The sequence below is a fragment of the Rhinolophus sinicus genome, chromosome 8 (assembly GCF_057876585.1).
Source record: "Rhinolophus sinicus isolate RSI-liver-muscle chromosome 8, RSI-T2T, whole genome shotgun sequence".
Lineage (NCBI taxonomy): Eukaryota > Metazoa > Chordata > Mammalia > Chiroptera > Rhinolophidae > Rhinolophus > Rhinolophus sinicus.
The window spans coordinates 3394048-3420933 of record NC_142508.1 but is presented as its reverse complement, the minus strand read 5'-3'; the positions used below and the strand labels follow the sequence as shown (position 1 = coordinate 3420933).

Sequence of the window (26886 nt, the reverse complement as noted above, 5' to 3'; positions counted from 1 at the left end):
GCCCAGGGAAGAAGCCTCACTGGCAAGCAGGTGACACTGGCTCGGCTGGGAGCTGTCACTAGGCCAAGTGGAGCTCTGAACAGAGATGCTGAATTATTCAAACTGTCCCTCCACAGGAGCCAGTCACTAGCCACGTGTGTCTATTTATATTTAAAATTAAATCAAATGAAAACTTCAGTCCCTCCTTGCTCTCATGGGTTGAACTGTGCCCCTCAAAAGGATATGTTGAAATCCTAACCCCCGGCCAAAAAAAACTTGTGAATGTGACTTTATTTGGAAATAGGGTTTTTACAGAAGTGATCGAATTCAAATGAAGTCATCGGGGGACCCTAATCCAACATGACTGGTGTCCTTAGAAGAAGAGGACATGGGAACACAGCCACACACACAGGGGAGGAAGCCACATGAGGACGGAAGCAGAGATCAGAGTGATGCTTCCACAAGCCACGGACGGCCAGCGCCCACGCGAAGGGGGAGAGAGGCGTGGAGCAGCTTCTCCAGCAGAGCCTCCAGTTGGAGCTAACCTTCTGACGCCTAACTGTTACACTTCCAGCGTCCAGAACTGCGAGAGAGAAATTTCTGTCATTTAAGCTCCCCAGTTTGTGGTGCTTTGTTCCAGCAGCCCTAGAAAGACTACAGTTGCACGGTCCACATTTCTGGGCTCAACAGCCACGCGTGGCTAGTGGCTGGCCTACGCAGCAGCACAGATGGAGAACACTTCCGTCTCTGCACCAAGTTCTGGACACTGGCGCGCGGTCGTGCGCCTTTATAAGAAAGACGCAAAGATGAACAGTCCGATTTTCAGAAAAAGCCAGCTTTTGTTGGGCTGGCCCGGTTTCGTCTTCCATATTCTCCTTGTATCCCTAGCTCCTGTCCTTTAAAAGGGAGACCCACCCTCATTGTCAAAGGGAAATTAAAAGGCTCTCCCCACTGACATGGGAAAAGTCACCTTGACATTTAGGCCAGAGCCTTCGTAAATGCCAACAGCAGACGGCTGCCATGCAGGTCTACACGGACCCTGAACACCAGATCCACAGAACAAGCCCACTCCCGCAGCCTTGCCAGGTGTGTCCCCATCTCCTCATTTAACTTACCTCTCGTTTGTCTCCACATCACAGCCACTTTGCGCATAGACAAGCGCAATGCTGAAGTTTAACGCTCACCGGTTAATAATTTATTCCTCAAGATGAGGCATTCAGAATCCCAAGAACCTCAAGTGAAAATAACCAAATTGCTGGATAATAAGACCGATACCCTGAATTAACGATCATGGGAAGGACGGAGGGGCACGCCCTCTAGGACAGAGGAATTGACTGGGGGAGTGGGATGGGGGTGGGGGGATGGAGGGCCCGAGCCCAGAGGTCAGAAGCTGGGGGTTCCAGCCTGAGAACCAGAACAAAGCAAAGTGGACGCTGATCTGTCAATGGCACACCTTTGCCTCCCAGCGTGTGCTCAGCTCTGTCCCTCAGCTCTGCCTGGACCATTTCCTCCCTGTAGCCAAGCTCTCCAGAGTCCAGCACACACGCCCGGCAGAGAGACACCACCACGCACACTCCCTTCCAGCCTCTCACATTGCCTGTTGCTTAAACACTACTGCCCATTCTCTGACCTACTCAGCAGTGGGTGCCAGAGGCAAAGAAGAGAAAAAGAAAAGTGGCCCTTCTCCACCATAGTGAATAACGCGCTGCAGAGAGACTGCAGTTGCTCCAAGCAAGAAATTCTGTTTGCAGAACTCCGCTGGCTTTCCAGTGTGTTTCCTACTTACTCTACCAGTGGGCAGATAAATGGTGTTTCCTGCCCACTAGGGTCTCCCGCCTGGATGGCAGCAATTCCGCTCTCAGCTCTGGCCCGAGGCCCGGTGGGTTCCCCACCTCTCCTGTCCGTATCATTGCCGCAGTGAAGTCGGATCGCTCCCCTGCTCCCACATCTTCCTGCTGCTTGGGTCTTTCAGAGTGTAGTGATATTGGAACATAATAGCGAAAAGTGCACACATCACGAGTGCATGCATTTGCACAAGTGAGCGCATCTGTGTAAGCAGTGCTCAGATAAGGAACAGAAGGTAAGTCCCCTGAGGAGCCCCCTTTGGGGGGCATTGAAGGATTCATGGAACTCCTACAGGGTGCGGGGGAGGTTACCCTGCTTAGGGACACACAGCACAATGGGAGGAAGGCTGGGAAGTGATGGACCAGGTTTTGAACCCCTCGGACCAACCCTGAGCTGAAGGAGGTTCCTTTGGTGTGTCAGAGTCTAGCTACCGTAAGACACACCACTGACTTGACCAGCCAAAGGCTGAACGCATTTTTGATAGCAGCAGCTTAATGAGAATTTCTCAATGTTCTGATACAATGTAAATGCAGCCGGGCTGAGCTTCCGGCTCCCTGGGCCCTGGACAGAGGTGCTGATGTCTGAAGTACATGATGAAATGTTCTGTTATCACACTGCTTTGGAAACCCCTCTGGTATCAGTCGGCCGAGGCTGCCGAGTCTCTTTCATTCCTGCTGATAAGAGCGAAGCCCACTGCCTTTTGAACAGCACCAAGAAAAGGAAGGATCGTTGTTTGTTCCCCTCGCTCAATCGGGTACACACACACACACACACACACACACACACACACACACACACGAGGTGGAAGTTAATAAGAATCCTGCGGGGAAGTTGGTCGGGGAGCCCCACAGAGGGTCACCCCAGCAGGCTGAACACAGAGCCAGCATCTGTCCACTGACGTTCATCCACCACATAAAGCTGGCCTTGGGGACTGGCAGGGGTGGCTCCTGCCCCAGCTGAACTGCCTGCAACAGACACTCCTCAGGGCTGTGTCTGCGTGCACACACGGGTGTGTGATAAGACGCTAGGAACACACGCAGGACGGCGTTGTGGCTTGTTCGTGCCGTGCCATCCTCCGGCGAGGCCGTGCCCCCGTGCAGCAGGGACCGGGGGCAGCTGTGATGACGCCTCCTCTAGCTTATCAGGGAGCGTGACTCAGGAGCCACGTGCCCGTCAGGCAGCTCCTGATTCGCTTTCTTATGTAAGGGGACATGGGACACGGCCATGTTTGGCCAACTGAGCAGCTATGGGGAACAGTGAAAGAAACTGGGACTTTTCAGGGAAGGGGATGTGAGAGTCAGGTGTGTTGGTTTTCACCAGGACCCAGAAAGAAAACAATCCCATTTGTCCAAAAGCTCAGCAACCTAAGCGTCTCCTAGAGATGCCATCAAAGATTCAAATGAATTTCTGTCTCTGTCGAAGTGCCAGGCTCTGGGGTCCCCATCCCACTAAAGCAAGAGCCACAGGCCTGCCTCTTCTAGCGCACCCCGCAGGGGGCATCATGCCACTTCCAGGAGCCTCGGGGACCAGGGCTGGCCTCGAAGGGGCCCTTCTGGCCAACCCCACCTTACCTACTGCCCTTTCCTTGCCACTCCCGCACACCAGCTTCACGACCGTGCCCTCTAACTCCCGAGGTCAGAGCTGCTGCGGGGAGCGTTTCGAGCCTGCAGCCTGAGTCTTCTGAGACCTGCTTATCAGGGTCAAGACGAAAGGACAACGCACGTGGCCCTGGCTTGTCTCCCGAAGGCAGGTCTGGAACAGGTGCGTGCTTCCTCGGAGTGAGGGCTTCGATACCAACTACTTACACAGCAGATCCTCGTCACAGGGAAACCAGCCCAAAGGGGTTTGCGTTGGGCAAGGGGAGCCCCTGGTAAGAGGCGCTTCAAGCCCACCAAGTGCTGTCAGGGCCCCATTTCTCCAAGCCAAGTAGGACCTCAACGCCGAAGCCTTCTTTGGCCACCCCTGGGGACACAGCCCACAGAGCACGACAAACCACTAACAATGGCCTGGTACCAGGGACAGGAAGTGACTCCGCCATGACTGCAGCAGCTGCACCCTGGGCCACCTTCCCTTTTGCAATCACAGCTACAAGGGCAGGGCTATGCTGTCACAAGGCACGTGGCCCGGTTGGAGTCCCTGGGGCCTGTGTGGCAGGCACACTGGCTCTTGCCGTAGAATGCCACTTGGCCTGTTGTAGCTGGTGTCCCAGCCACCGTGTATGCGAAGCAGAAAGCGGAGGGGCCCAGGGGACACTGGAGGGAGGCTGCCTGCAGGACACCCAAGCCAGCAGCAGCTCAGTCACAGCCAGACACAGTGATGCTGCTGAGTCAGCATGAAAAGAAGGCTAATTACGGTCAGCGCACATTCTGCTGCCTGGGAAGTCAGAGTCCAGCCTCCTAAGCGCCGGCCTCTCCTGCCCCTCGGGCCTGGACCACCAAAGGTGACATCAAGCTTTCCCTGTAGGTGGTAATGACTAGTTAGAAGGACGGTGCTGGAGAACCTGCTCACAGCCCTGGGCCAGGAAGTCACGCTCCCTCCTCTTCCTCCTGCCCTTAACTGGTCCGATTCTCAAGGGGTCCACCTTCACTGGTCTCCCCAGGTCACGGAACAAGGGTCCTGAAAGGCTCAGAGCATCTCCCCACAAGGGACAATGATGCACCGCAAAGGTGAGTCCTCGGAAGACACCACGATCCCCAACCACGGGGTCACGGGAGGCTGGCGTGTGTGCCACCACCACCCACCTACTTCCACAGGCCACGTCTATGCTTTCCTGTCACCAGCTGAAGGCTTCCTGACTTTCTCTCAAGGAACGCATCCAAAAGAAAGATGCCCACCCGCGGGGCTTCTCCAGGTCTTTGTCACAGCAGCTTAAGCAAATGCCAAGTACAGGCAGCCTGTAGAACGCATTCTGGCAATTGCTTCTACTTCTCAAACCTGACCTTGAGGCCACTGCAGTTCCAGGCCCCTTGGCTCCGGGGGAGCCAGCTAGCCAGGCCAACGAGTGGGAGAACAGGGCATTGGATACACAACCCCCAAGGTGTCTGCCTACAGGACACGTGGGGGAGCTCCAGCCTCACTTCCTTAAACCCCAGGACGATTAGTACCTGGTCAGAGGACACGCTCACATCCCTGGGTAACAACTGGGTCATGTCACTAAAACCCAGTGCCTCCCTCTCAGATGCTTCCCAAACCGGAGAAGCCTTCGTCCAGGCCACACGGCAGTTTGCTGGCCGGAGAACTAACAGCTGCGTGTACGTATCCGACAGATAGGCTGGAGACCTGGGGTCTCACGTCCTTGGTGGCACCAGCATGGAGCTGCGGGGCAGTGCTGCCCAGGAGCTGCTGCTCTATTTCCAAGGGGCCCTCCCTCTACTAACCAGTGGCCACAGAAGCCACTGAGGGACCTTCCGAGAAACGCACTCCTGCCCTCTAGCCCCTGTGTCAGCTTCTCTAGCATCTCCCAAGCTCAGGGGATCAATTGGTTGCCTCTGGCGGAGAGGAATGGAAATTGAAAGGCCAAAAGCTCTCTTCAGCAGCAGAAGTCTCTCTTCTGGGTGGGGGGGCTGAGAACGTGACCCAGTTCTCTAAACCTTCTGATGCCCCACCTAATTCAGCCATTCAGCTCCGTGAGAGGAACGGGGGCGGGGGGGGGGCGCCCCTGAAGTGGTCCCGCTCCCCCGCTTCGGCAAACACAGGACACACAAAGCACTGAGTGCCTGATCAAGAGCCAAGTTCAACAGCAGCCTGCGGGGGAGCTGGGCCAGGTCCACAGAGGGCTCTGAACGGGCCAGCCGAGCCTGCAGACCTGCGGCCCCCAGCGGCCAGCGGGCTAAAGGCAGCCCTGGGCCCAAGGCACAGGAAGTGCCCCCCAGCAAACAGGTCAATATTTAACCAGAAAACTCTCACCCAACCCCAAAAGGGTGGGGTAAGGGCGAGCAGGGACGAGGTACCGGAAGGACCTCAGCGAGGTGACACTAGCCACCTTCTGTCACAGGGCCCGGTATTGCTGCCACTGGAAGGTGGGGAAACCCAAGTAGGAAGAAACCCAAGATCACTCAGCTGAGCTACACTTGAACCCAGGACTGTCTGGCTCCAAAGCTCAAGTTGTTTTTCTCCTCAAACTCTCCATGTAGCCAGCTATTGTTCAATATTGTGAGGGGAAAGTATGATGGTGATCTCTTCCTCCCTCCCTCCTTCCCTCCCTCCCTCCCTCCCTCCCTCCCTCCCTCCCTCCCTCTCACCCTCCCTCCCTCCCTCCCTCCCTCCCTCCCTCCCTCCCTCCCTCCCTCCCTCCTTCTTTCCCTGGACTCAGAGCAACCTAACTAATGAACTCAGAATTCTAGGAACTACTGGCGTCTGCGCTTGCCCTCAGCAAACACTGTTCAGTAAGGCATTCTGTTGCCTGTCCCTCCCCCGCTGTCAACCTGAGACCTTCCTGTCACTGGGGAGAGTCCAGGAAAGGGAGGACAGAGAATATAAATCTCTTCTAAGGAGCATAAACGTTGTTTGAATTCTGTAACCCTCTCCGGTAACAAAGTGCCTCTGTAATGATGGATTTTCAGGTGCTGAGTCAGCTGGGTGAAGGACCGCGGCCAGGGGCTCACGGTGCCCTGAGGTCACATTCAGCAGCAGCATCTGCTACCTCAGCACAGAGTTAGTTCTGACTGGTGCCCAGTTAAAAAGAAATCACTGCTCCCGCTGAATATGCTTCCCTCTTTCTACACCAGTGTTACCCAGAGAACCTGGCAAAGAATGGTGTTAGCACCTATTGTTAACTGGCCAAGTACAGGACAGGGACGGCTTGTAATGGCACGTAAGGGACGTCCTCAGCGGTGCAGGCAACTCAGCTCCACACAACCCAACAGCATGGTGTGGCCACTGGACAGCCAGGTGGCCTTGGGCTACACCAGTTAAACCGAGTGCCCCAGATGGGAGCTGCCAACAGCTACCCTCAATTCTGGGCGCCGGGGACCAGGATATGTGACACTGGGTATGTGGGGGACTCGGTGGCTGCTTCGCATTTCAGAAAGCCTTTTAGAAAGAAAGCCTTTAACAGCAATTGCCCAGTTCATAATTACTGAGCACGTTAGGATATGCACTTCAGAAAACACTTGCGTTTAATATTCAATGGGTTAATATATTTAAACACCTTAAGTCTACTTATTTAGTCCTCAAAACTGATGAGGCAGATGTTATTACCTCCATTTTACAGATGAAGAAACTGAGGCACAGGAAAGGTAAGTGACCTGCAGATATATAATCAATCTCTGTTGAATGAATGAGTGAGCAAATCGGTTACCTGTCACTAGAAATGATTAAATAGAAATGCAGGACACCTACGAGGGTGACCAAGAGGAGATTAAAACATCAGCTGCAAGAGCTGCTGGCCTGTCTGTGGACTCTGCGACATTCTGGAAATCCTTAGACCCCAGGACTCTTCCTCGCCTCAGCCCGGCAGTGACCCAGTGAACACAGGACGCAGGCCAGCTGTTGGTGGAGTGACACTGGCTGGCCCCACCTTCCCTGAAGGGACTCAAGCCTGGTAGCAGCCTCCAGACTTCCTGCTGCTGCTCCTGGGGTGACGTTCCCCCCTACCTGGTGGCTGGGCTGCCTCTCAGGTGATAAGCAGCTGGAAGACCCAGTGTCAGGGTGTGACTAGCCACCTGGGATTCAGCCTTCCTCCTGCAGCCTGCCTGTCACGCGGCATAACAGGAACTGGGCAGCCTGGTGTGACCCCCAGACGTCCCCCAACGCTCTGCCAGCTCTGCTGTGAATGAACAAGAGGGGTTTGCACGCCTGAGTCTGGACCTCCTGTATGCTGGCCCCAGGGAGAGGTGGCCACAGTGGGACCTCTTTTCTCATTCCCTAGTAATGACTGCTCTCAGGCCCACAAGTCTGTGAATGGCTGCCACAGGGGTAGCCCTGCAAGGTCTCTTATTCTGGTCCACTGGGGCACAGAGGACCCCTGTCCCCCACTGACAAGACAAAACAAGCTGCTCTTCTTGGCTCTGACGAGCTGACCCCCCCCCCCCCCCCCAGAACCAACCCTGGCCTCACCAGGAGACAGTTCCTGGGCTGCCAGCTGCAGGAGGGGAGTAGGGCAAAATTACGCTCCTGCCACTGAAAGAGGGAGTCGATGGTGGGTCACAACTCAGGGCTCAGTTCCCCGGGGCCACGTGTGCTGAGAGAAGATGTGATGTTCCCTGTCTACCTGAATCTTTATCTTTCATGGAGATGTACACGTCGCCTGCTGATTCAGAGAGGAGCAATGCTCCAGTCACGCAAACCCACTGCGCTTACATTCGTGTTTTTCCATCACTCACTGGGGTACAGGGTATTATTAGCAGACTCCCAGCACCCAAAGCAGATCATATTTATGGGGCACCTTTGTGTCCTTGGGGAAAATAGCCAGGTCATGAAGGAGAGGGGTGCAAGCTGGTTTGGGGTGTTCTCTCTGTTCCCTCTACCAACACTGTTCACCCTGGTAGGTGAGCCTTCCTTTGGAGCCAAAGCAGTTTCCGATTTCTCTTTTCTGTGGCTGCATAATTCTATGGAAGCAGGATAACAGAACCTGTTGGACATGGAGAAGGAAGGTGCAGTGGCGAAATCCCAGAAGGGCAGGAGGTCAGCGAAGAAAGAATTCTGAGCCTGACAGCTCAGAAGTCCGGTATGCTCGCATTCAAATCTGAATGCCCCAATCTGTCTCTGGGAGTGGAGGGAAGTGCAGATTTTATTATTTTTGCTCTGTTCCCTCCCCTCCGAGGCTGACTTTAGTCTTCAATTCTGGATTTCTAGGATACACCCTTGATGGCAAGCCAGGCTGTGACCCAACAGTTTTTAAAAGGACAGAGCCAGGCCTCATACATGTGCGTGACGCAGTACTGCCTTTTGTCTTTCCTTTTCAGTATGGTAGCATTTGAACACACGTGAAAGAACAGAATCATGAACCTGCATTTTCCTATCACGCAGCTTCAATCAACTCATGAAGACAGTGTGTGCCTGTCTCACGCCTACATCATGTACAAATCTCATTAAAAACACAAAGTCCTGGACCCCACCTCAGGCCAAGAATATCACCATTTGGGGGGTAACATCTAAGAATCTGCATGTTTCCCCTACATTCCCCCAGACGATTCTCACAGACAGTGAAGCGTGGGGTCAACGGTGGGGGTAGGACTCCAGGCGTGGGTCCCTGCCGTGCCATTTACTAGCTGGGTAACCTGAACAAGTTTCTTTTGCTTTCTCAGTGGACGCCTCCCTCCACGTACAGCCATTATAGGCTTCTTGTGAGGAATAAACAAGAAAAGTGCTGACACAGTCCATGCTCACTGAACACCCAATGCTATCATTCACCTCCTGCTTCCAGCCCTAAGGAAAACATACACCAAATCGGAGATTCTGTGGGGGCTCCCACGGGGAGCGCCCCATCCCAACCCAGGAGCCCTGCCATCTCTCGGGGCGAAGGTAGAGCCATCTGTGCTTCTGTTCAGGGCCACGAACCAACAGAGAACAAAACAACACACACACTGGAGTTCACAGGGGCACTGTGAGAAGTCTAACCGAAAGTAACCTCACCAGGGATCGGGTCATCAAATCCTAACTGAGCAGGTCGTCACGCCCCAGGCATAGACAGTCTTCAGTAAAAGGTTTATCTCGGCCTTAGCGGCCCTGTCCAGTTTCTCTGCATCTATAGGTTACCGTGCCTTTGAAATGCCTCTTTTCAGAGCCCTCCTTATCAAGGGTGATCAACCTCGAGAGAACCCATCCTCTTGTCCTCCAATCCCCACCTCGCTTTCTCCACCCTCCACGTCATCTTCCTCCTGTCCCTTCCTTAATTCCAAATGCATAAAAGAAACTGAAAACTGTCATTTCCCGGAGCATTTGCGATCTTGCTGCCTGGCAACTGTAGTCAGTTTGGCTCAAATGAACTCTTACAAGCATTCTCTACAGGTTTGGACGTTTCTTACGTGGATACCATCTTGACATCAGCCCCCTGAATCAGATATGGCACTAAGCCCGAGATTCCCTGCTCCTTTATTAAGCCAACTCCGATCAAAGGAGATGGGTGTGGGGACGCTTCCTATGACGTGTGAGTACACTGCCAAGGGAACGAAGAGAGACCGCTGTCTGGTGATAATGCCATGTCATTCTGTCCCCATTCATGGCCCTGGGCACTCATTGAAGAGACAGATGCCTGGCAGAGCGAGCCCACATTCTCCAGACGGGGACTGAATCTGCATCCTGGTCTCATGAGATCAGGGCTCAAACCACCAGAGCCCGCCAGTCACAAACCTCGCTGCCCTGTCTGTCACCCATGGAGCCCAACCCGGTCTTGCACATAATAATCATTTACAATGGCAGATGGGGATGTGTTTCCCCATTCTGTTGATGTGGAAACTGAGGCTTAGACATATGAATCAAGCTTATGGAGCTCCTTAGAGACTCATTTCACAAAGCATACGGATTAATAAAATTATTTCAGTTAACGGCTTAAATTCCTCTAAGGAAAAGATTCTAAAACACAGAGTACTGGGGGAAGAGACAGCTGTCACACTTTTAGCTCCAGTAACTTTTCAGAGAAACGAGTGTTGGCAGTAGTAGCGCAGAGAGCAGAAATGCGCCCCATAAGAATTGGGGGGAACAAAAGAAGGAAAGAGGTTGCCCTTATAAAATCAAGTTTTGAAAATCACATACAAAGAAGACATAATTAGCCGTCAATGAGAGTTTCCAAGAGACTGTGATTCTATGGCTAAAGAATTTGGGAAACACCGATAACTCCACTCAAGGTGACCTGGGTCACCTGCAGGGGAGGCAGAAACAATATTTTACTCTAATTTAGTCAGCAGAAACTTTTTGGAGAAACTCCAAGAGAAGAGAACAGAGGAAGGATGGTCATCCACGGGCACAAAACAGGAAGCTCCAAATGCTTTCCCACAGGGTCCAGAGGAAGGGTGGCCAGGCTCCAAACCCGTCCCAGGTCACTCTCGACTACGCGGCAGCCGTGGGTCTGGCTCCCTGTGCTGCTAAGCCAAGAGGTGCTGGTGTACACACGCCAGTCCCCATATGTGCCCATTATCTGTGCCACTTAGATGGGAAAACTTTAGATCTGGGTAGTTTCGACGAAATCATTGGGAAAGTGATCTGTTTTAGCTATGCTGGAAAAGGTGGGGTTTTTGAGCCTACAAAGCTGATGGTCCATCCTGAGACTCGGTGACTCACCAAGGACGTGTCACCCCGTGGGTGAGGACCTTGCTAGGACCTCGCTCGAATTCACAGTCCCTCTGGTGGGAGAACGTCTGCCACTCCTTTGGCCCACCTGCATCTTTGCATCTTCCCTACGCTCGGCCTCTAGAGTAGGAGATACTCGCTCTGATGTGGGGCGTCCCCTCCAGACTGTCTATCCCAGCCACCCCGGAGTGACGGCATGCCGCCATGGGACCCAGACTGACTCACGGAAGTCCTGGGCCAGACTCAGCTTCTGCTACACACAGGAATGCAAAGCAGGACGCCCCAGAGCCAGAGGTGGGTACTATCTCAGTGTGTTTGGGCTGCCGTAACAAATTGCCACAGACGGGGTGGCTTAAACAACGGAGATTTATTTTCCCACAGTTCTAGGGGCCGGGAAGGCCAAGCTCGAGGTAACAGCGTGGTCTGTCAGGCTGTGGTGACAGCTCTGTTCCTGGCTTGCCCGTGGCTGCCTACTCTCTGTGTCCTCACTTTCCTCTTTTTATAAGGCCACCATTGGACTAGGTCCCCACCTTATATCCTCACATAACCTCAATTATCCTCTACAAGCCGGAGACTGTCACATTGGAGGTTAGGGCTCCAACATATGATTTTTTTGGAGGAGCCACAATTCAGCCCATGGCCGTGGCAGTTCCCCTGGTGTCTCGGTGTCTGGAAGTCCACTGTCCTTGCTCTGGAAGTGACTTCGGGCGCTTCTCGGGAACACCAGCCTGGGTCTTTGCATCCTGGGGATTCTGCGAGCTACTCAATATCCTTTAATGCATTTTTTCCTTTTGTCCACTTAAACCAGCTAGAACGGATTTCTGGGCCTGCGAGTAAGAACTCTAACTGACGGCAGGCTGAATGGGAACACGGAGTCCAAAGCTGACTTCTCTCCATTTCCAAATGCTCTAGTGCTTCTTCACTGGCTCTGAAGTGGGCCTGCCGCCACCGCCCCTCCCTTTGTGGTTAAGAACTCGCATCATCTCTCTTTTTAGCATTGTCTGGTGGTGCGGCCCGGGGGTACGTCAGCTCTAGGTGCTTCTGGCCTGTGGGGCTGGCAGTGAAAGTCAGGATTGTGCCCCGCCTCCTTGGTGGGGGATGCTGGGTGGATCCGGGAGGCCACCGGTGTGGATGTGTCCCAGTCGCCTAAGGAGCTACCACAGGCCTGGGAGAGTCGGCTGTGCTGGGATCCCCTGAGAGTCACAGACAATGCATTAACATCCTCACGCCCACGTTGTCGCACCTATTGCAGCGCCAAGGCTGTCACAGCTCAGTTCTGAAACCATCACGACTGACAAAGATCGAAAAGCTCTGACCACGGTGTGTGTGGTGAGGCTGTGGGAGAGCTGAGCTGCCCTGCAGGTGACAGCATGCACGGCACTTGACAACGGCTACCAAAATGGAAATGCACGGACGCTTTGGCCCGACATTTTCACTCCTAGGAGTTTATATCACAGATCTGTTCATAAGCACAAAACGTATGTACAATACTGGTTGCAATGTAACATTTTTTTTTACAGCAAAAGACTGAGAATGGCTCCATCAATAGAGGACCGGTTCAGTAATTAATGGAGTCTCTATGCAATGGAGTACTATACAGCCGTGAAGAATGATTGCCGGCATAAACAGTTAAGAGGATTATGAAAAAGCAAGTTGTAGAAGAATCCACATGCTATGCTACCATTTGTGCAACAAAAAGCTTGAGAACACGTAGAATATCTTTGAAAGGATATGAGGAACTGCTGTTTCTGGGCAGAAACCTGGGAGCCTGGGGTCCAGGATGGAAGAATGTCTCACTTTGTCCATTTCGAATGTTTTAACATGCAGATGGATTACGTACTCAACGGCATATGTCTTTACACGAAACAGTATTATTCTAGGGATTGAAGTTGATCTGTGAACTTCTAGCACAGTCAGCTACCGGGTGCAATGCAAATCACTTAATCTGAGCCCCGGGGGCCTCGCTTGTAAGACAGGTGCCTGGTGGTTCACCTACGTGAAAGCAGGAGGCTGGGATGAGGGTCTTTTAGACTTCTTCCCGCTCTAGGATCTATCATCCCTGGGGATGTGGCTCAAAGGGGCCCCTGAATGCCCTGTGCGTGAGTCCCCTTCCAGCAAAGAGAAATGCTTCCCCCACACTCCCTCCGCACAGCCTGTGGGGCCTGAATGGCCAAGGCTGGGTGGGGCTCCGAAGGTGGTAGGACTGTTTGGAAATTCCTCCTTCACCCTCTGCCTCACCCCGCTAATTGTTTCCTCCCCTGACACAAGGACTCACTGCCCTTGGGTTCCTCTCCTCCCCCTGGCATCCAAACTTGCTCCGGGAAGAGGATCTCTTATTCCCTTGTACCTTCTCCCTCTGCAGCCGCTGCTCCTGGGACTTATCTGTCCCCGTGGGAAGAAGACTTTGTTTTGATAAAGGAAGGCAGGGAGCGGGAGGCAGAATCCATCTGTTCTGAAACCAGCAAGGTCCTGGTGGGACACGCGGAGCCAGTGCCCCTGACGCTCTCGGGCTCTGTGCCAGCCAGGGACTTCTTCTGCCTTCCCTTGTCAGCCGACAGCTCAACACCAGCCCCCGCTCACAGGATGGCCTGTCACCCGGCACTGCCTCATCATGGACGTGCTGCTAACACACACCACAGATGCAGGCGCTGCACGTTCTGACTAAATGACATCGCTCCCTTCCCCAAGGCCTTGGAATCCTGTTAACCGGCCCCCCACTTCTGAGCCTCTATCAGCCCCACCCCTCCCTACCCCTCCCTTCTCCTCCTCCCTTCCCGGAAGGAAAGAAACCGAGGACTGTAACTGGGAGAGGCTGGTAGACCTTGGAGGCTGGTGCCCTCCCCTAAGGGGAGCTGGGGAAGGTCTGCACTGGAGTCACTGGCTTTCTCCCTCCCTGAGCTCCTGCCGGGACGGGCGGTCCACAGCCACACTCGGGGTCTCCTGGGACTAGGGTAGTTTAGTCAGTGTCCAGTAATCTCTGAAGTCTAATTATTACCTTTTCCCCTGAGCAGTCACCCTGGTAAAGATGGTAGGTCCCTTTGGGGAGTGCTGGGAGAAAGACCAACAGTATACATTTTTGGTGGTGGATCAGGGTCCCTCTTTGAGGGGACCTGGCCTCCCCTTCAGTCAAGGGGTCTGGGCCTGTATGCTGGCTCCAGTCTGGGAATTGACTGAGGAGCCAGGACTCTGTATTTATGGTCTGAGTTAGACTTTTGTTCACGTGACCTAGCACTTGACTGCGTAGACAGATCAAGTAAGAATTTAGTTCACTTCTAGGAACACCACGACCAACCAGCGAATGCCACAGGTCAGACGATTCTCACTGCTGCTTTGGCTCCCTTGTGGTCCCTTGTGGGAACCATGCCCGTCTTGTCCTTGGTGATTCAGTTTTGCCACTCAGCCCCTGTCACTTGGGTCCAACTATTCCTGTCACATTTATGGTTTCCAATTGGGTGGCAGCAGCCCCACTGCCATTTCTGCCTACAGAGAAGACTGACCCCAGAGCTCTTCAACAAGGCTGAGGCTTTCCTTCCCAACTATTTGTCAAGGTCTTGTGAAAAGTGTGTCCTCTGGACCCTCCCAGGGGTGGGGGTGGGGAACGGCTTGAGAAGGTCTGACGCAATCATCTGCTCACATTCCAATCTCCCAGAGCCTTTGCACACCTTCCTCTGTAGTGTCCCAAGGCAGGCCTGGCGTTTCAACTCCAGTGGGTGCAGGCCATCTTTGGGCCCACGTTTCAGCCAAACCACCTGTCAGGGCCCTTTCTGGGCTTTAGAGTCCAACTTAAACCTCGGGCGAGCCGAGGAGTGAGCATGTCCACAGTGAGGCAGCCCTGCCCTGCTCCCCTACCCATCATACCCAAGAAAGGAGGTGACTCTCTCACAGGCTGTGCCTCTAGGAGCCCCGGGGCCAGGACAACCTGCCCAGAACACTCAGAAGGCAGGGCTGGTCCTCACTCACCTGCGAGGAACGCCAGGTATGACTTCTAGTCCTCCAGGCTCCTTCCCGGGCTTCTGGGGCCCTCTGTCGGGGCCTTTCTAAGGACCCTGTGCCCCAGGCCACCTCTGCAGGCCACGTCAGTACCCAGCCCCCTGCACATCTCCTCAGGCAGAGTCCCTGGTTCTCACCACTCCCAGTGTCACGCTCTGTGACAGGCTAATCGCACTGAGCTGTGAAGTGCTGATGTGCATAGGGTTTGAGAGGCACACAGGCCTCTGGGAGGGGTGAGGTAAGAGGATGCTGCCAGATGACAACTGAAGCTTGTACCTTTAGAAAACCAGACGTGGTGGCCGGTGCTCACTGAGGCTGCCCCCGCAGGGCTCGACACGCTGGCAATCACAGGAGGAAGCCCCCAGGCTCTCTGCACTTCTCATTACACACAGCAGTGGGTAACAGGTGGTAGCTACAGACAACGGAATACTGTTCCATCTTAACAAGGAAGGAAATTCATGGCCCACATGGATGAAGCCCTAGGACAATACGCAAAGTGAAAGAAGCCAGTCACAGAAGGACAACTGCTGCATGATTCCACTTCCGTGACGTACTAGAATAGTCAGATTCATAGAGACAGAAAGTAGAATGGTGGGTGCAGGGGGCTGGGGGCGGGGAGAATGGGGAGTTACTGTTTAATGGGGAGCTTTTCAGTTTGGGGAAGATGAGAACGTTCTGGAGATGGATGGTGGGGATGTTTGCAGAACAAGGTGAATGTATTTAATGCCACTGAAGTGTATACTTAAAAACAATTAAAATGCTCAATTTCGTGTTATATATATTTTACCACAATAAAAAAAATGCCAAAAAAAAAAAAAAAAAAAAAAAGGGAGTGGGCGTATCCCTAACGGGTGCTGTGTGTGGCTCACAGGCAGTGAGGGTCCCAGGGCAGCAGCGAGGGGCTCCCTCGGAAGGTCCAAACCCCAGGACGGCAGGGCCCCTTGCCTGCCCTTGGCCCGTGCACAGCGGCGACTTCCTGCACCACCGGCTCCGACCACTCCATGTGTCAAGCTTATTTCTCATTCTCACTCATGTCTATGTTTTATTTGAGCCTGAATTGCAGAGCCAGGACCTCAGAGAGCAGCTCAGTAAACCTCCCAGATGTTTAAAAACTCACCCTCAGCTGTGATAACTAACTTTGCTGAGCGCTTACTGTGTGCGGGCAGGGTGCTCAGGGGGGCACACTGTCTTCACAGCCACCTTTGGAGGACCCCCACCCCCCTCAGTGGATACAGCGGAGCCAGCTTCACGTAGCACTGGGCTCAGCCCTGCCCACGCGGGGCCCCCCTTTCCCAAAACGGCCACCTGCAGAACTCTGTACTCTTTACAGGTCCACAAAGATATCAGGGTGCTGTGGGTGTTTCTGATTATGGGGGACCGTTTGCAGCTTTCAAACATTTTGAAACACTATGTTACTTTATGATTTTAAAAACGCGATAAAATGCATTAAAAATCAATACATATATTTTTCACGGGGCAAGTGGAGTTGAGCTCTGTCTTCCTAGTAGAGAGAGGACAAAGGAACTCTTGCTTCAGGGGGGCAGCCCAGCCCTTCAAGTATTTGGAGGGGGTTCCGGCCCCTCCGCAAACTGACCCCCGTCTGCGCCAGGCGGCATCTCCAATTCTGTCAGCTCCTTTTCACACGACAGGATTTTGAGTTCTCATACCACCCTGCTAACGAAGTCCTTGACCTTGAAAAATATTTACAATCTCATAGATGAAATTATGATGAAAGATTAAGAAACTAAATAAAGCCCAAATGAAATAAGGCTGTTTATAATTATTAAATTCTGTGGTGCAGACGATAAAGAAGACGGCCCAGGTTTACAGGAGACTTCAGCACGCCCAGGGCTCCGAGAATGCACATGGCAGGTTGGCCATCCCACGCCAGCCTTTCAGCCCTTTCTGTTCTCAGGGACGGGGGAGGGGGGACAAGCAGTTATAAAGGCCCTGAGCAGCTATATGCCTGTACCTCGAAATCCATCTGGGGTCTTGCAGCTAAGCGACCGAGCCCTCCCCCACTTTGATTTTCTTTGATTTTTTTTCTATCCCAGGGATGAAGGTGAGATCTATTTTTAGTGTAGAGGCTGGTGTAAGTGAGGCGTTGCTATAGTGACAGCTGGTGGTTACAAACCAGGTCCTGCTATAGTTCCCAGTCATAAATAAATCCCAAATGCTGAGCCCAGGAAGAATGCCGCCTCAGAGACCGGAGCTCCTCCCTGATCCACTGGGGTCCCCGCCTGCTGTCCTGTCTGCAGGGTGTGCAGCTAACGGGCTGAGCCCTAGCTCGTGGGGGAGCGAATCAGGACGTGGGGCGCTGGGCACTGCCCTTCACTGCCTTCTTGGGGATTGATGCTTCACCTCAAGTACCAGGTGAGGAAAAACACCTGCATCTGTGCTGCCGTGGACGCTGGCCAGGAGGATGTTGGTTGTGCTGGGTGAGGAAGCATGGGGGAAAGACAGACTAGCCCGGGAGGTGAGACATGTGCACGTACGTACACACGCTGACGCCGAAACACCTCCCGAGGCTGCGCACACGTGCACCTCACTACCAGCAGTCGTAGCACGTGTCCAACAGCACTGCATACAAACGTACAGGAATGTTCCCAGCGGCTCTGTCCGACCGCGCGTGTTTTCTCTTCTCCGTCATTAAAGACAAATTTGTACTTGAGGACAGAATTCACCGTGCAAGTTCTTGATCTCGTCTAGAAACGGGAAGCCCACCACCGGACGCTTTCTTGGGTGCCGAGGCTCCTGGGCATTTGGACCCAGCCTGGGCCAGTCCCATCTGGGAGGGTCCGGATGACAGAGCCGCAGCAGCTGTCGGACCCCAGCCAGGCTTTCCAGCCCAGAGCCCCATCGCTGAGCCACAGGGGGGCTGCTCCATTACTGTCCAGCGTCACTATGTCTAAATCCCTCCCCTTTCCCGAATCTTCCTTCTCCCTGATTTCTCTATTCATCCCACAAGGCTCTGCAATCTTGTTCTATTGTCTTGTGACACCTTCAGACATCCGAGGTCCTGGAATCACTGGCCAGTGTCAGGGATCTCTGCTTAGAACCCGGGTCCCCCAGAGGAAAGCAGTGCCTGAAACCACGCTTCGTGCACGCAGCCTCACCTCTCACAGCCCAGGAGCGCTCCGTGCACGAGCACCTACTTCACGGACTGTCTCCATCATCACTCGATCTTTGTTGCTAGAATTTTTCTAATCTGCTCTGCTGAGGGGAGAAAAGCAAAGGGATACCCAGAGGGACAGCCCGAGCTGCCACTGTGTCCTTCCATCCCCACCTCAACCCTAGCGGTGTCAGTGCACAGGAGGGAAACTGAGGCACCGAGCAGTGAGCAAACTGGCTGAGGAAATGCACGCCCTGAGCCGCTCGCTCTGCCTCCTGCCTGCCTGTTGGGTGCTGACGGCCGGACTTGCTGAGGACCCAGGGAGTCCTCAGGAGAGTCTGACTCAGAAGCGCTTAACTAAGATGTTCCCAGGAAGCCCTGCCCAAGCCACGCCTCCCACCTGCTGCCTATGAGGGGCCCCCGTCCAGGGGCCGCCACACAGTGTTGGATGACAGCTCCACAGAGGAACACGGGGCAGAGGGACGATGAGCAATTCCTGCACAGCTCAGGGGGCGCACGCACAGACGGACGTGAGCCAGGCCTTGTTTGACGTCCAGCCAAAACCAGCGTTCCTAGCTCACGTGCTGCTCCTTGGAGCGCAGTATGAACGTGCTCCCGTCTAATCCCAAACGCCTCCACCACTATTAGAGCCTGAAAGGCCCCAATAAAGCCCCATCCTTGCAAATGAGACACGGCATGTCCCGTGTGAGCACAAACTCAGCAGAGAGGAGGGGAGCCAGGGCCGGCGGGTCTGGGCGTGCCCAACCGGACCTGCGGACAGGTTGCTGGGGCCCCAGCCTGGTCCTAGCACCTCCCTCACCACACTGGGGCCCTCAGAGCCATCAGAGCTCTTCTCAAGACCCCAGGGGCTTCCTCTCACACAGGCACAACCTCCAGAGCCCCCTTGCCTACAAGATGGTGAATAAACTGGCCGCTGCACCGCCCTTCCCACCTCGTCCCCGACCAAGCGCTCTGCTCTGCCTCCTGCTGTCCAGCCACATGGGCCTCTTGCGTTTCTGGAACACCCCACAGGTCTCCCTCCTCAGGCCTGGGCCTCCATCTGCCTGGAAGGACCCGGCCTCGGGTATCCGTGCGGCCGACTCCCTCCTGTCACTTAAGCCCTAGCAGCTATTGACCCCTCATCCTTCCTCTCCCTCCACAGTGTTCACCGCCGGCTGACATCGCAAATGACTATGGAACAAGCCAGAAACAAAGGCCAACTACTGTGTGATTCTGCTCGTCGGAGGTACATCGAGCAGTGATTTCACAGAGGCAGGAAGTAGCAGGGTGGGTGCCAGGAGCCGGGGGGAGGACAAAATAGGAGCTGCTGTTTGATGGGTGCAGAACTTCAGTTGAGGATGATGGGAAACTCAGGAGCTGGGCGGTGGCACTAAGTACACTCACACTTAAGCACAACTCAAGTGGGAGTGTCCTTAGTGCCACTGAACTGTGCACTTAAACATGGTTAAGATGGTACATCTTATGTCCTGTGTATTTCCCCACAATAAAACACCACCTCGGTTGTCTGCCTCACCGGATGTGCGCCTGGGGAGGGTGGACTGGTGTCATGCCCACTGCTATGTCCCCAGTGCTGGCACAGAGTAAATGCTCAGACGCTGGTAGGACCTGCATATAGCATTGGTGGGCACTGAAGGTGGGCCCCGGTCTCCCTACTTTTCTATCTGCTTGGAAATTTCCATTACAAAAAGCTAAATGCATATATTTGAATGAGTGACTGAATGAATATTGGGATTGGTCTTTCGAGGCAACGCCCGCCCATCGGGATTCCAGGAGCCAGGCGGGCAGGTGGGCTGTCAGAAGCAGCAGAAGACGATGAGGTGACAAGGGGAGCCGAGGGGGACAGAATGGATCCCCTTCCAGCTCTGCCTACGGCTTGAGGCAAAGAGCCATTAAAGCTTCCCCCAGTGCCACAGGCGGCTGAGGGCTCCGCCTGCACTAACAGGGCACAGGAGAGCTGGCACAGGCAGTGCTGGGGTGACAAGTGTATCTGGAGGTTTGTTCCACAAGCGGTTATCCGTTCATCCTGAGGAGGGCGGACAGGAAGGGGAGGCTTGTCAAGCCAAGACTCGTTATTGGTTCCGGTCCCCGGTGTCACAGGGACAGAGTGGCAGCTTCCTGACACACCCCTTGACTTCTTGTAGAGCGCTGGCCCTCAGAGGATCCCTTAAGACTCCAAATAGTTACTTCCTTACCCCCTGCAGAGGGCAGAAAAGCGGCTACTGTCGATTCCCTTTTATCTGATCAGCATAATCGTCTCCTAATCTTCCTTTTGCGTTTTTATTGGGATTGCCACATGCTCTTTTTCATAGTCTGGCTCTCTGTTGACCAAACAGGCCTGAAAGAAAAGGCTTAAGTCAAAATTGTCACTGTCTGTCTCACAGAGCGTGAGAACCGAAGGGGTACAGCTTCCTCAGCTTTGCAAGGGAGCTGGGCAGGTGATAAACGAGCTGACAAAGATGAGCATTTCATGAATCAGAACTTTCCAGGGTATTTTATCCCAAGGCGTCAAGTGTTCAAAATTCCACTGAGAGCTGCGGATTGCCAAACGAAAATGCCACCCACAGGCAATCACTAAGGGATTTAGGAGTTGCTGATCTGTCTGCCATGATTCTCTTGGTTGGTTGTTCTGTCTGGTCAAGATGCTGTGGGGAAAGGCGTGTGTGTGTGTGTGTGTGTGTGTGTGTGTGTGTGTGTGTGTAACAGAGATGTGTCACCTGAGGAACTGCAGAAAGCAAAGAGCACCTTGTCCCCTGAGGAACGGCCCTGCCTCACTGGAGCACAGGGGACAGCAAGTGGTTCCTGGAAAAGAGTGAACCAGCCACAGAAGCAACAAAGGAACCCGTGCCCAGTGCCTAAGCACGCTTGATTCGGGGGGAAAAGGAGGATAAAGTGAGAGGCAGACATTTCCACGACCCTTGTGAAAACTTTCTTAGGGGGAAAAAGAGGCGTCCTCTAAAATTATTTTGGCTACAGGAATAACTATGGGAAGAAGAGGGAGTGGCCAAAAAGGAATTAAACAAAAACAAAAACTTTGAAGCAGCCCTTACCAGAGAAGCAGGAATAACCTTGGAGTGGCTTATTTTCTATCCTTTCCATAATAAGCAACTCTGTAGTACGAGCCTGTGATGCTGCTGCAAGCGCTGGGGTTAGAATGACGGGGGCGGGGGGGGGGGGGGGGCGGGGGGGGCGGGGGGGAGGGTGCTCCTTCAGGGACATGGTCCCTGCCACTGAGAAGACAGGAGATCCCACAACAGGCGGTTGGGATGGTTTTAGGGGGAGGGATGGTTAAACTGGGTCTTGAAAGGTGTGTAAGGGTTAGATAGTCAGGGAGCTGAGAGGAAATGCTCGGTCGACCGTTCTCTGACTGTCTTTCCGTCACTTGGCGCTATGTATGCCTGGCACTATCTGAGGGCCAGCACCTCCCCCTGGCTTTGTCCCTGGTTCCTCCGACAACAGGAAAATCAGGACACACCTGGACACCTGGGCTCTGGCCACCTCGAGTGGCCTCAGAGTGCTTCCCAAATCCCAGAGGAAGGTTCTGGAGGGAGCCCTGATTTTTTCTGACCCTGTGGCCAGAGCTGGAGGAGTTTGCATGTGAGCACTTCCCAAACTTGGTCGACATGCAATAATTATTTTTGATCTCAGAAGTGCAGGAGACAGGATGACAGCCAGATTGAAAACACCAGGGGAGAAACCACTGTCTGGCAGATGTGAGGCTGTTAATAAAGGGCCTGCCTGTCCCCATTAGCAGAACCCGACTTTCAGTTAAATAGCAGGGTCAGATTTAATTCTAGAGTAAATGCGTGTCGATTACTTCATTATTGAAAGTGAGAGTCTTCTTTTTAAGCCGTGTCTGGGGATCAAGCCAGGACGTCTGGGAATCCTCATACCATGTTCCTATGGAAGTTCACCTTTGCGTCCGATTAAACGTACTCTCCAGTTCCACAAGACCGAAAACTGCCTGCCTCCCACAGCTGCTGCACCCTTCCGTCACACGAGGGCCACCAGGGGCCGTCCGGAAGTAACCGGCTAGATCGCATGTCCCAGAGATGTGGGCATGTTTCCTATTTACTTTGTCTTATCTGACTATCCCAGTTCTCAGGTACTGCTCAGGTGTTTGGCCTACTATTTCCTTACAACACACACACTAGGCATTATTATTATTATGATTTCGCCACTTAGCATGTTGCATTCCTCTCAAGGGATACAACTGAACGCACCCCTTGCGCTCCCCGTCTTGACCACCCCTGGGCTGAGCAAGCCTGTTGTCCCAATGGGGCACTTAGGAATGTCCCATGTCGTACCAGCAGTGCGACCCGCTTCTCCGATTCTAACAAAATGTCGGCTACCATCTCATTGGCATGGACAGATCTCCAGGCCCCAAGAAGCTAAGGCTGCTTCAGAGTCCAACTGCCTAACTCCAACCACACGGGCGACGCCTACCCCAAACCCACAGGTCACGGGAAGCATCTCCATCACAGATGCTTCATCACCGTTTCAGCCACGTGGTTCCCGGCCCCCTTCACGCGCAGAGGCTGTGGAAAGTCCCAGAAGCCAGGGAGACCACAAAGCGAGCTTCTCCCCCAGGGGACACAATTCAGGCAGGTGCTGGTCCCTCCCACACTAATGCTGATCTGCCCGATTGCTCAGCCACCGAGCGGAGGTGGTGGCAGAATCCCTTCTCCCTGACGCCCCAGCACCAGCTTCCCTGACGCCCACACATTTCATTTTTAACAGCCGAAAACAACAGTTCCCACCCATTCTTACTTTCCCCCAAGTTGCTGGTTTGGCCTCAATGAAAGACAATCTCACTGATCTCTAACCTCCTTAGGCCAGGTGGGCTCCTGGGAAAGGGATGCAGGGCAGCTCACGGGAGCTGCGCCAAGGAACCACATCCACCTGTCCGCGAACTACGGCCTAACCATCACACCCACAGTTAAAAGGAAGAGGCTGCGCCTCACTCTGGCTCAGGAATCCGCACACCCACGCACACCCAGCCACGCACACCCACCCACGCCCCGGGGTTTCTGAGAACGGGGCAAAAGGCAGCGTCCTACCAAAAAGGCCATGGGGCTCAGACTGGCGCCTCTCCGTGCTCCGGTCTGACTCCTTGTGTTTCTTCTTCCCTCTGAGACTCCCGAAGCGCTTCATCAGTACCCGTGGCCACAAAAGCAGCAACAGGTGAACATACCAGGCAGGCCCCGCAGAACCCGTGTCAGCCCCAGGTGGCAGGGAGCCAGGAGAGGTGTGGCATCAGCTGGCAGCTGTGGGGAGCCCGGCAGCGTCCTCACCGGGGCCCTGGCGCTAACGCAGGACGGGTCACTCTTGGGGCCAGCAGCCCCAGCACAGGCAGGGCGGCAGTGCCACTGCAGAGAGCTCTGGCTGCAGCAGCTGGGGCAGCCCGCTGCCTTAAGTACGCAAGGAGCTGCCGGAAGCGCAGGCACAACCTCGCCGTGGGTTTGTTTATGTAGTTAAGGTCAGCCGCGAGCTCGGACACCCCAGGGTTTTTTTCCTCCTTAAAATTAGAAAAGGAGGGAAGACTAAATAGGCGAACGCAGCACAGCCCTGCCTGTCATGTGCGGGTCTGCGGACGTCTCTTTAAAAAGACTGTAAAAGGAAACCACGGTGTACAGACAATCCTTGGCACCAATTGGCCAGAGCACATTCCCATTATGACATGACATCACACAACTATTTTGATTCATGTGTTCCAGAGCTTCACGGGGTCAGAAGGCTCCGGCTGCTTCTTGTGGAGAAGCCACAAGTCTGGCTGGAAATCCCTGAGTCGACTTCAGCTCATGGGTCTTCGCAACGAAAGAAGCAAGACCACCTATAAGGAGAGGCTCTGGAGTTCACTGGAAGGGTCTTCAGCAAACATACAATTGGAGCCCTGGTCTTGCTAAGAACTGTAGCATGACAGCTCAGAAAGCTTTTAGAGAGGGTCTGATCCAATCCCCTTCCAGTCCCGATGGGGAAACTGAGGCTTGGGAGGGGTGTGTGACTTGTCCAATGTCCTGTAGCTAACGGCAGAACTAGGACTAGAATTCTAAGCCCAACCCCTGACCTAATAAAACGAAACAAAAAGCTTTTAATTTGTATGTGTTTTGCTACCAAGAAACAAACTTTTAAAAACACAAGATAGGAAAAACGTTTCCCATGTTTCTCCCCTGATATCTTCCCTAGACTAGAGGGAGGTTACGGGATCTGCTAACTAGGTTTGCGACCTTGAGGAAGTTACTTCCCTCTCTGGGCTTCAGGGTCCCTTTCTATGAACCAAGACGAGAGGTGAGCATATTATGACTCAGTCTCCTTCTCAAAGTCTCAACTTCTAATGGTTGTTCAGTGTGCCTTTTTCTTTCCTGCTAGGACAGATGGATAGAGTCAGTGATGGAATATTTGTAGCAAGGATGCAAGAATGAGAAAAGGAGAGAGGCCAGGCCAAGCCGACATAGCACTTGTGGAAGAGCCGACCTCCTGAAACAAGTCGAAAAACCCACCGGCAGTTGGGTCCCCAAAATACTTGGGATTATCTCTGTTGTTAAATATGATAACCCAAATTTACTGTGATTAAAACTCTGAAAAAGACTAAGTAGAAGAGTTTTGGGATTTCATATTTACATTAAAAAAAAAAAAAAATCAATTCAGCTCCTAACGGGAATTGAAATGTTTTGATTTAAAAATAACATACAACAAAGCAGAACTTTTTTAGGAAAGGAACACTAAACAAGAATTCCAGTAAGAAAAAGGGGTGTATTTCATTAGAAGGAGAAGGAAAAGTGTGTATCTCAGCCAATGTAATAGTCTCATGTTAGACGACAGTGTCTGCAGAACGAGATGGCATTTCGGGGTGCAGTGACTGAAAAAAGTGCACCCGTTTAAATTCGTGCGGGAAATAAGCAGCACCACAGGCATGCCTGATGGTTATGCGGTCATTCACTCACCAGGCAGTTATTAAGCCTCCATCCAGTGTCCAGGCCAGTGGATGGAGGGGATTAACGTCAGGAACAATTTGAAGACATTCTTGTCTTCTAAGAACTGTGTTTTAATTAGTAAAATAACTCGCATTTGTGGAGTGCCTACCGTAGGCCAGTTGGAGCACTGGGCACCTCACAATTATTATTTATTTCATCCTTCCCACAAAGCTGTGGGGCAGGTGTTAATACCAGTTCACTTACAGATGAGTAACTGAAGGTCAGAGAACTAGCTTGAGCAGAATGGCACAGCTAACAAGTTGGGAGAACAGGGACTTGACCCTCATTTATCTGATTCCAAAATGCCCACCTTCCCATCGTAACATGCTCTGTCATACACATACACAGAGAAATTCACCAACAGTAAGGCAGGAGCCTGGGCAATGTCCCAGGTTGACTCCTGCAGGAAGTCAGGACCACGGGGGACTGGAGTGATTGGGAATGTTTCTGTCTCTATCCTCACTCGTAACTTTTGATCTCCAGGCTGAGGAGTTAAAGGCAAAAGATAGAAGAGCCATGTTCGAAAGCTTCATTCCCATCACAGTTCATCTTGCAAACACAGACCAGCCGAGTGAGGCGTCTGTGCCAAGCTGACCTGCTCACCTCCCTGAGGACACGTCCAGGTAGCTGAGCCCAGCAGTGGGAAAGCACTCGTCCTCTCAGTGGGAAAGAACCCACTGCTGCTGCCCAGCCCTGGGCGCTATATTCTGTGAACTCGCTGAGTGGGGACAGTTGGTGCCTTCATAGAAGGGAACAAGGATATTGCAACTGAAGCAGAGTGAAGGAAAGAACCTAGATAGGTCAGGGTCACTGCTCTGTCACTGAGATGGTAACAGAATATTCCGAGAAGAGATGGTGGCATTGGCCTGATTCAGCAAACAGCGGTTTTGGCTCAGCTTCCAGTTGCAGCCTCAACCAGGATTTGTCATCTCTCTGTGGCAGACACCACGGCTGGTTCTCTTCTTCTGCTTGTCACCCTGCACCAGACACATTCCTGAAGCAGCAGAGACCCTGAGAGCGAGGGGTTTTCATCGGCCCTGCAGGTCACAAGACAAGTGCTTCCTCCTCGGGCAGACGCCTGCATGGAACACCCCCCAGAGCAACCTCCGGGGCCCAGCTACCTCTGGATTGCCAATTATACTGAAGTAGAGCTTGGACAAGGCCTAGAACCTTCCTTACCCTTGAAGCCACTTTGGGTATCGTGTCACGTGCAGCTGCTAACAGTCTCCGTGACAGGGTTGCCGACGGCCTGGGTGAGAGAGTAGCTGACACTCAGTACCCACTGTCCTCACTGAATGCACTTTGTTCATTCAGAAGACGGGTGCTTCTCAGCCCACATCCACACATGCCCTCCACCACGCCCTCGTGTCGGGGGGCTGCAGGGGGACAAGGCCTGGAGACAGCAGCAGCGAGCAGGGCATCGTGACTTGGCAACGCCTGCCATTTGTCCCATGTTTACAGAGTTTTCCCAAAGCACTTTCCTTGCTCCTTCTCTACCATGCTGAGAGGTAGGGAGGCCAGCCATTGATTTCAATTAAAGAAATAAAAATAGAGCGGTTCAGGGAAGCAAAAGGACTTGCCCAATGTCCCCTGGGAGGGAGGCCGGTAGTAGAGGTGGGGTTAGATCCTGGGTCCTCCAATCCCCACCCAGGGGCAGGTATGCTGCCTCGCCTCTTCTCTGCTGGGATGCTGACAAAGCACGTGAAGACATGTCAACTGAACAGTGACTGTGAAACCTTG

The 26886-nt window shown here is 53.3% G+C and overlaps 1 protein-coding gene across 4 annotated transcripts in view; it reads right to left on the bottom strand.

Annotated features, from left to right (window-relative positions):
* PRKAG2 (protein kinase AMP-activated non-catalytic subunit gamma 2) overlaps nucleotides 1-26886 on the bottom strand; it is a 189568-nt gene that overhangs the window by 83248 nt on the left and 79434 nt on the right. The window contains exon 1 of one of the 4 annotated variants that reach the window (XM_019712809.3): nucleotides 23233-23756. The exons of the other annotated variants lie outside the window; for them this stretch is intronic. Within the exon in view, the coding sequence (XP_019568368.1) occupies nucleotides 23233-23326 (94 nt within the window). The 5' untranslated portion in view covers nucleotides 23327-23756. Of the gene's footprint in view, nucleotides 1-23232; nucleotides 23757-26886 lie in introns of those variants that run through there. 4 annotated transcript variants of the gene reach the window in all.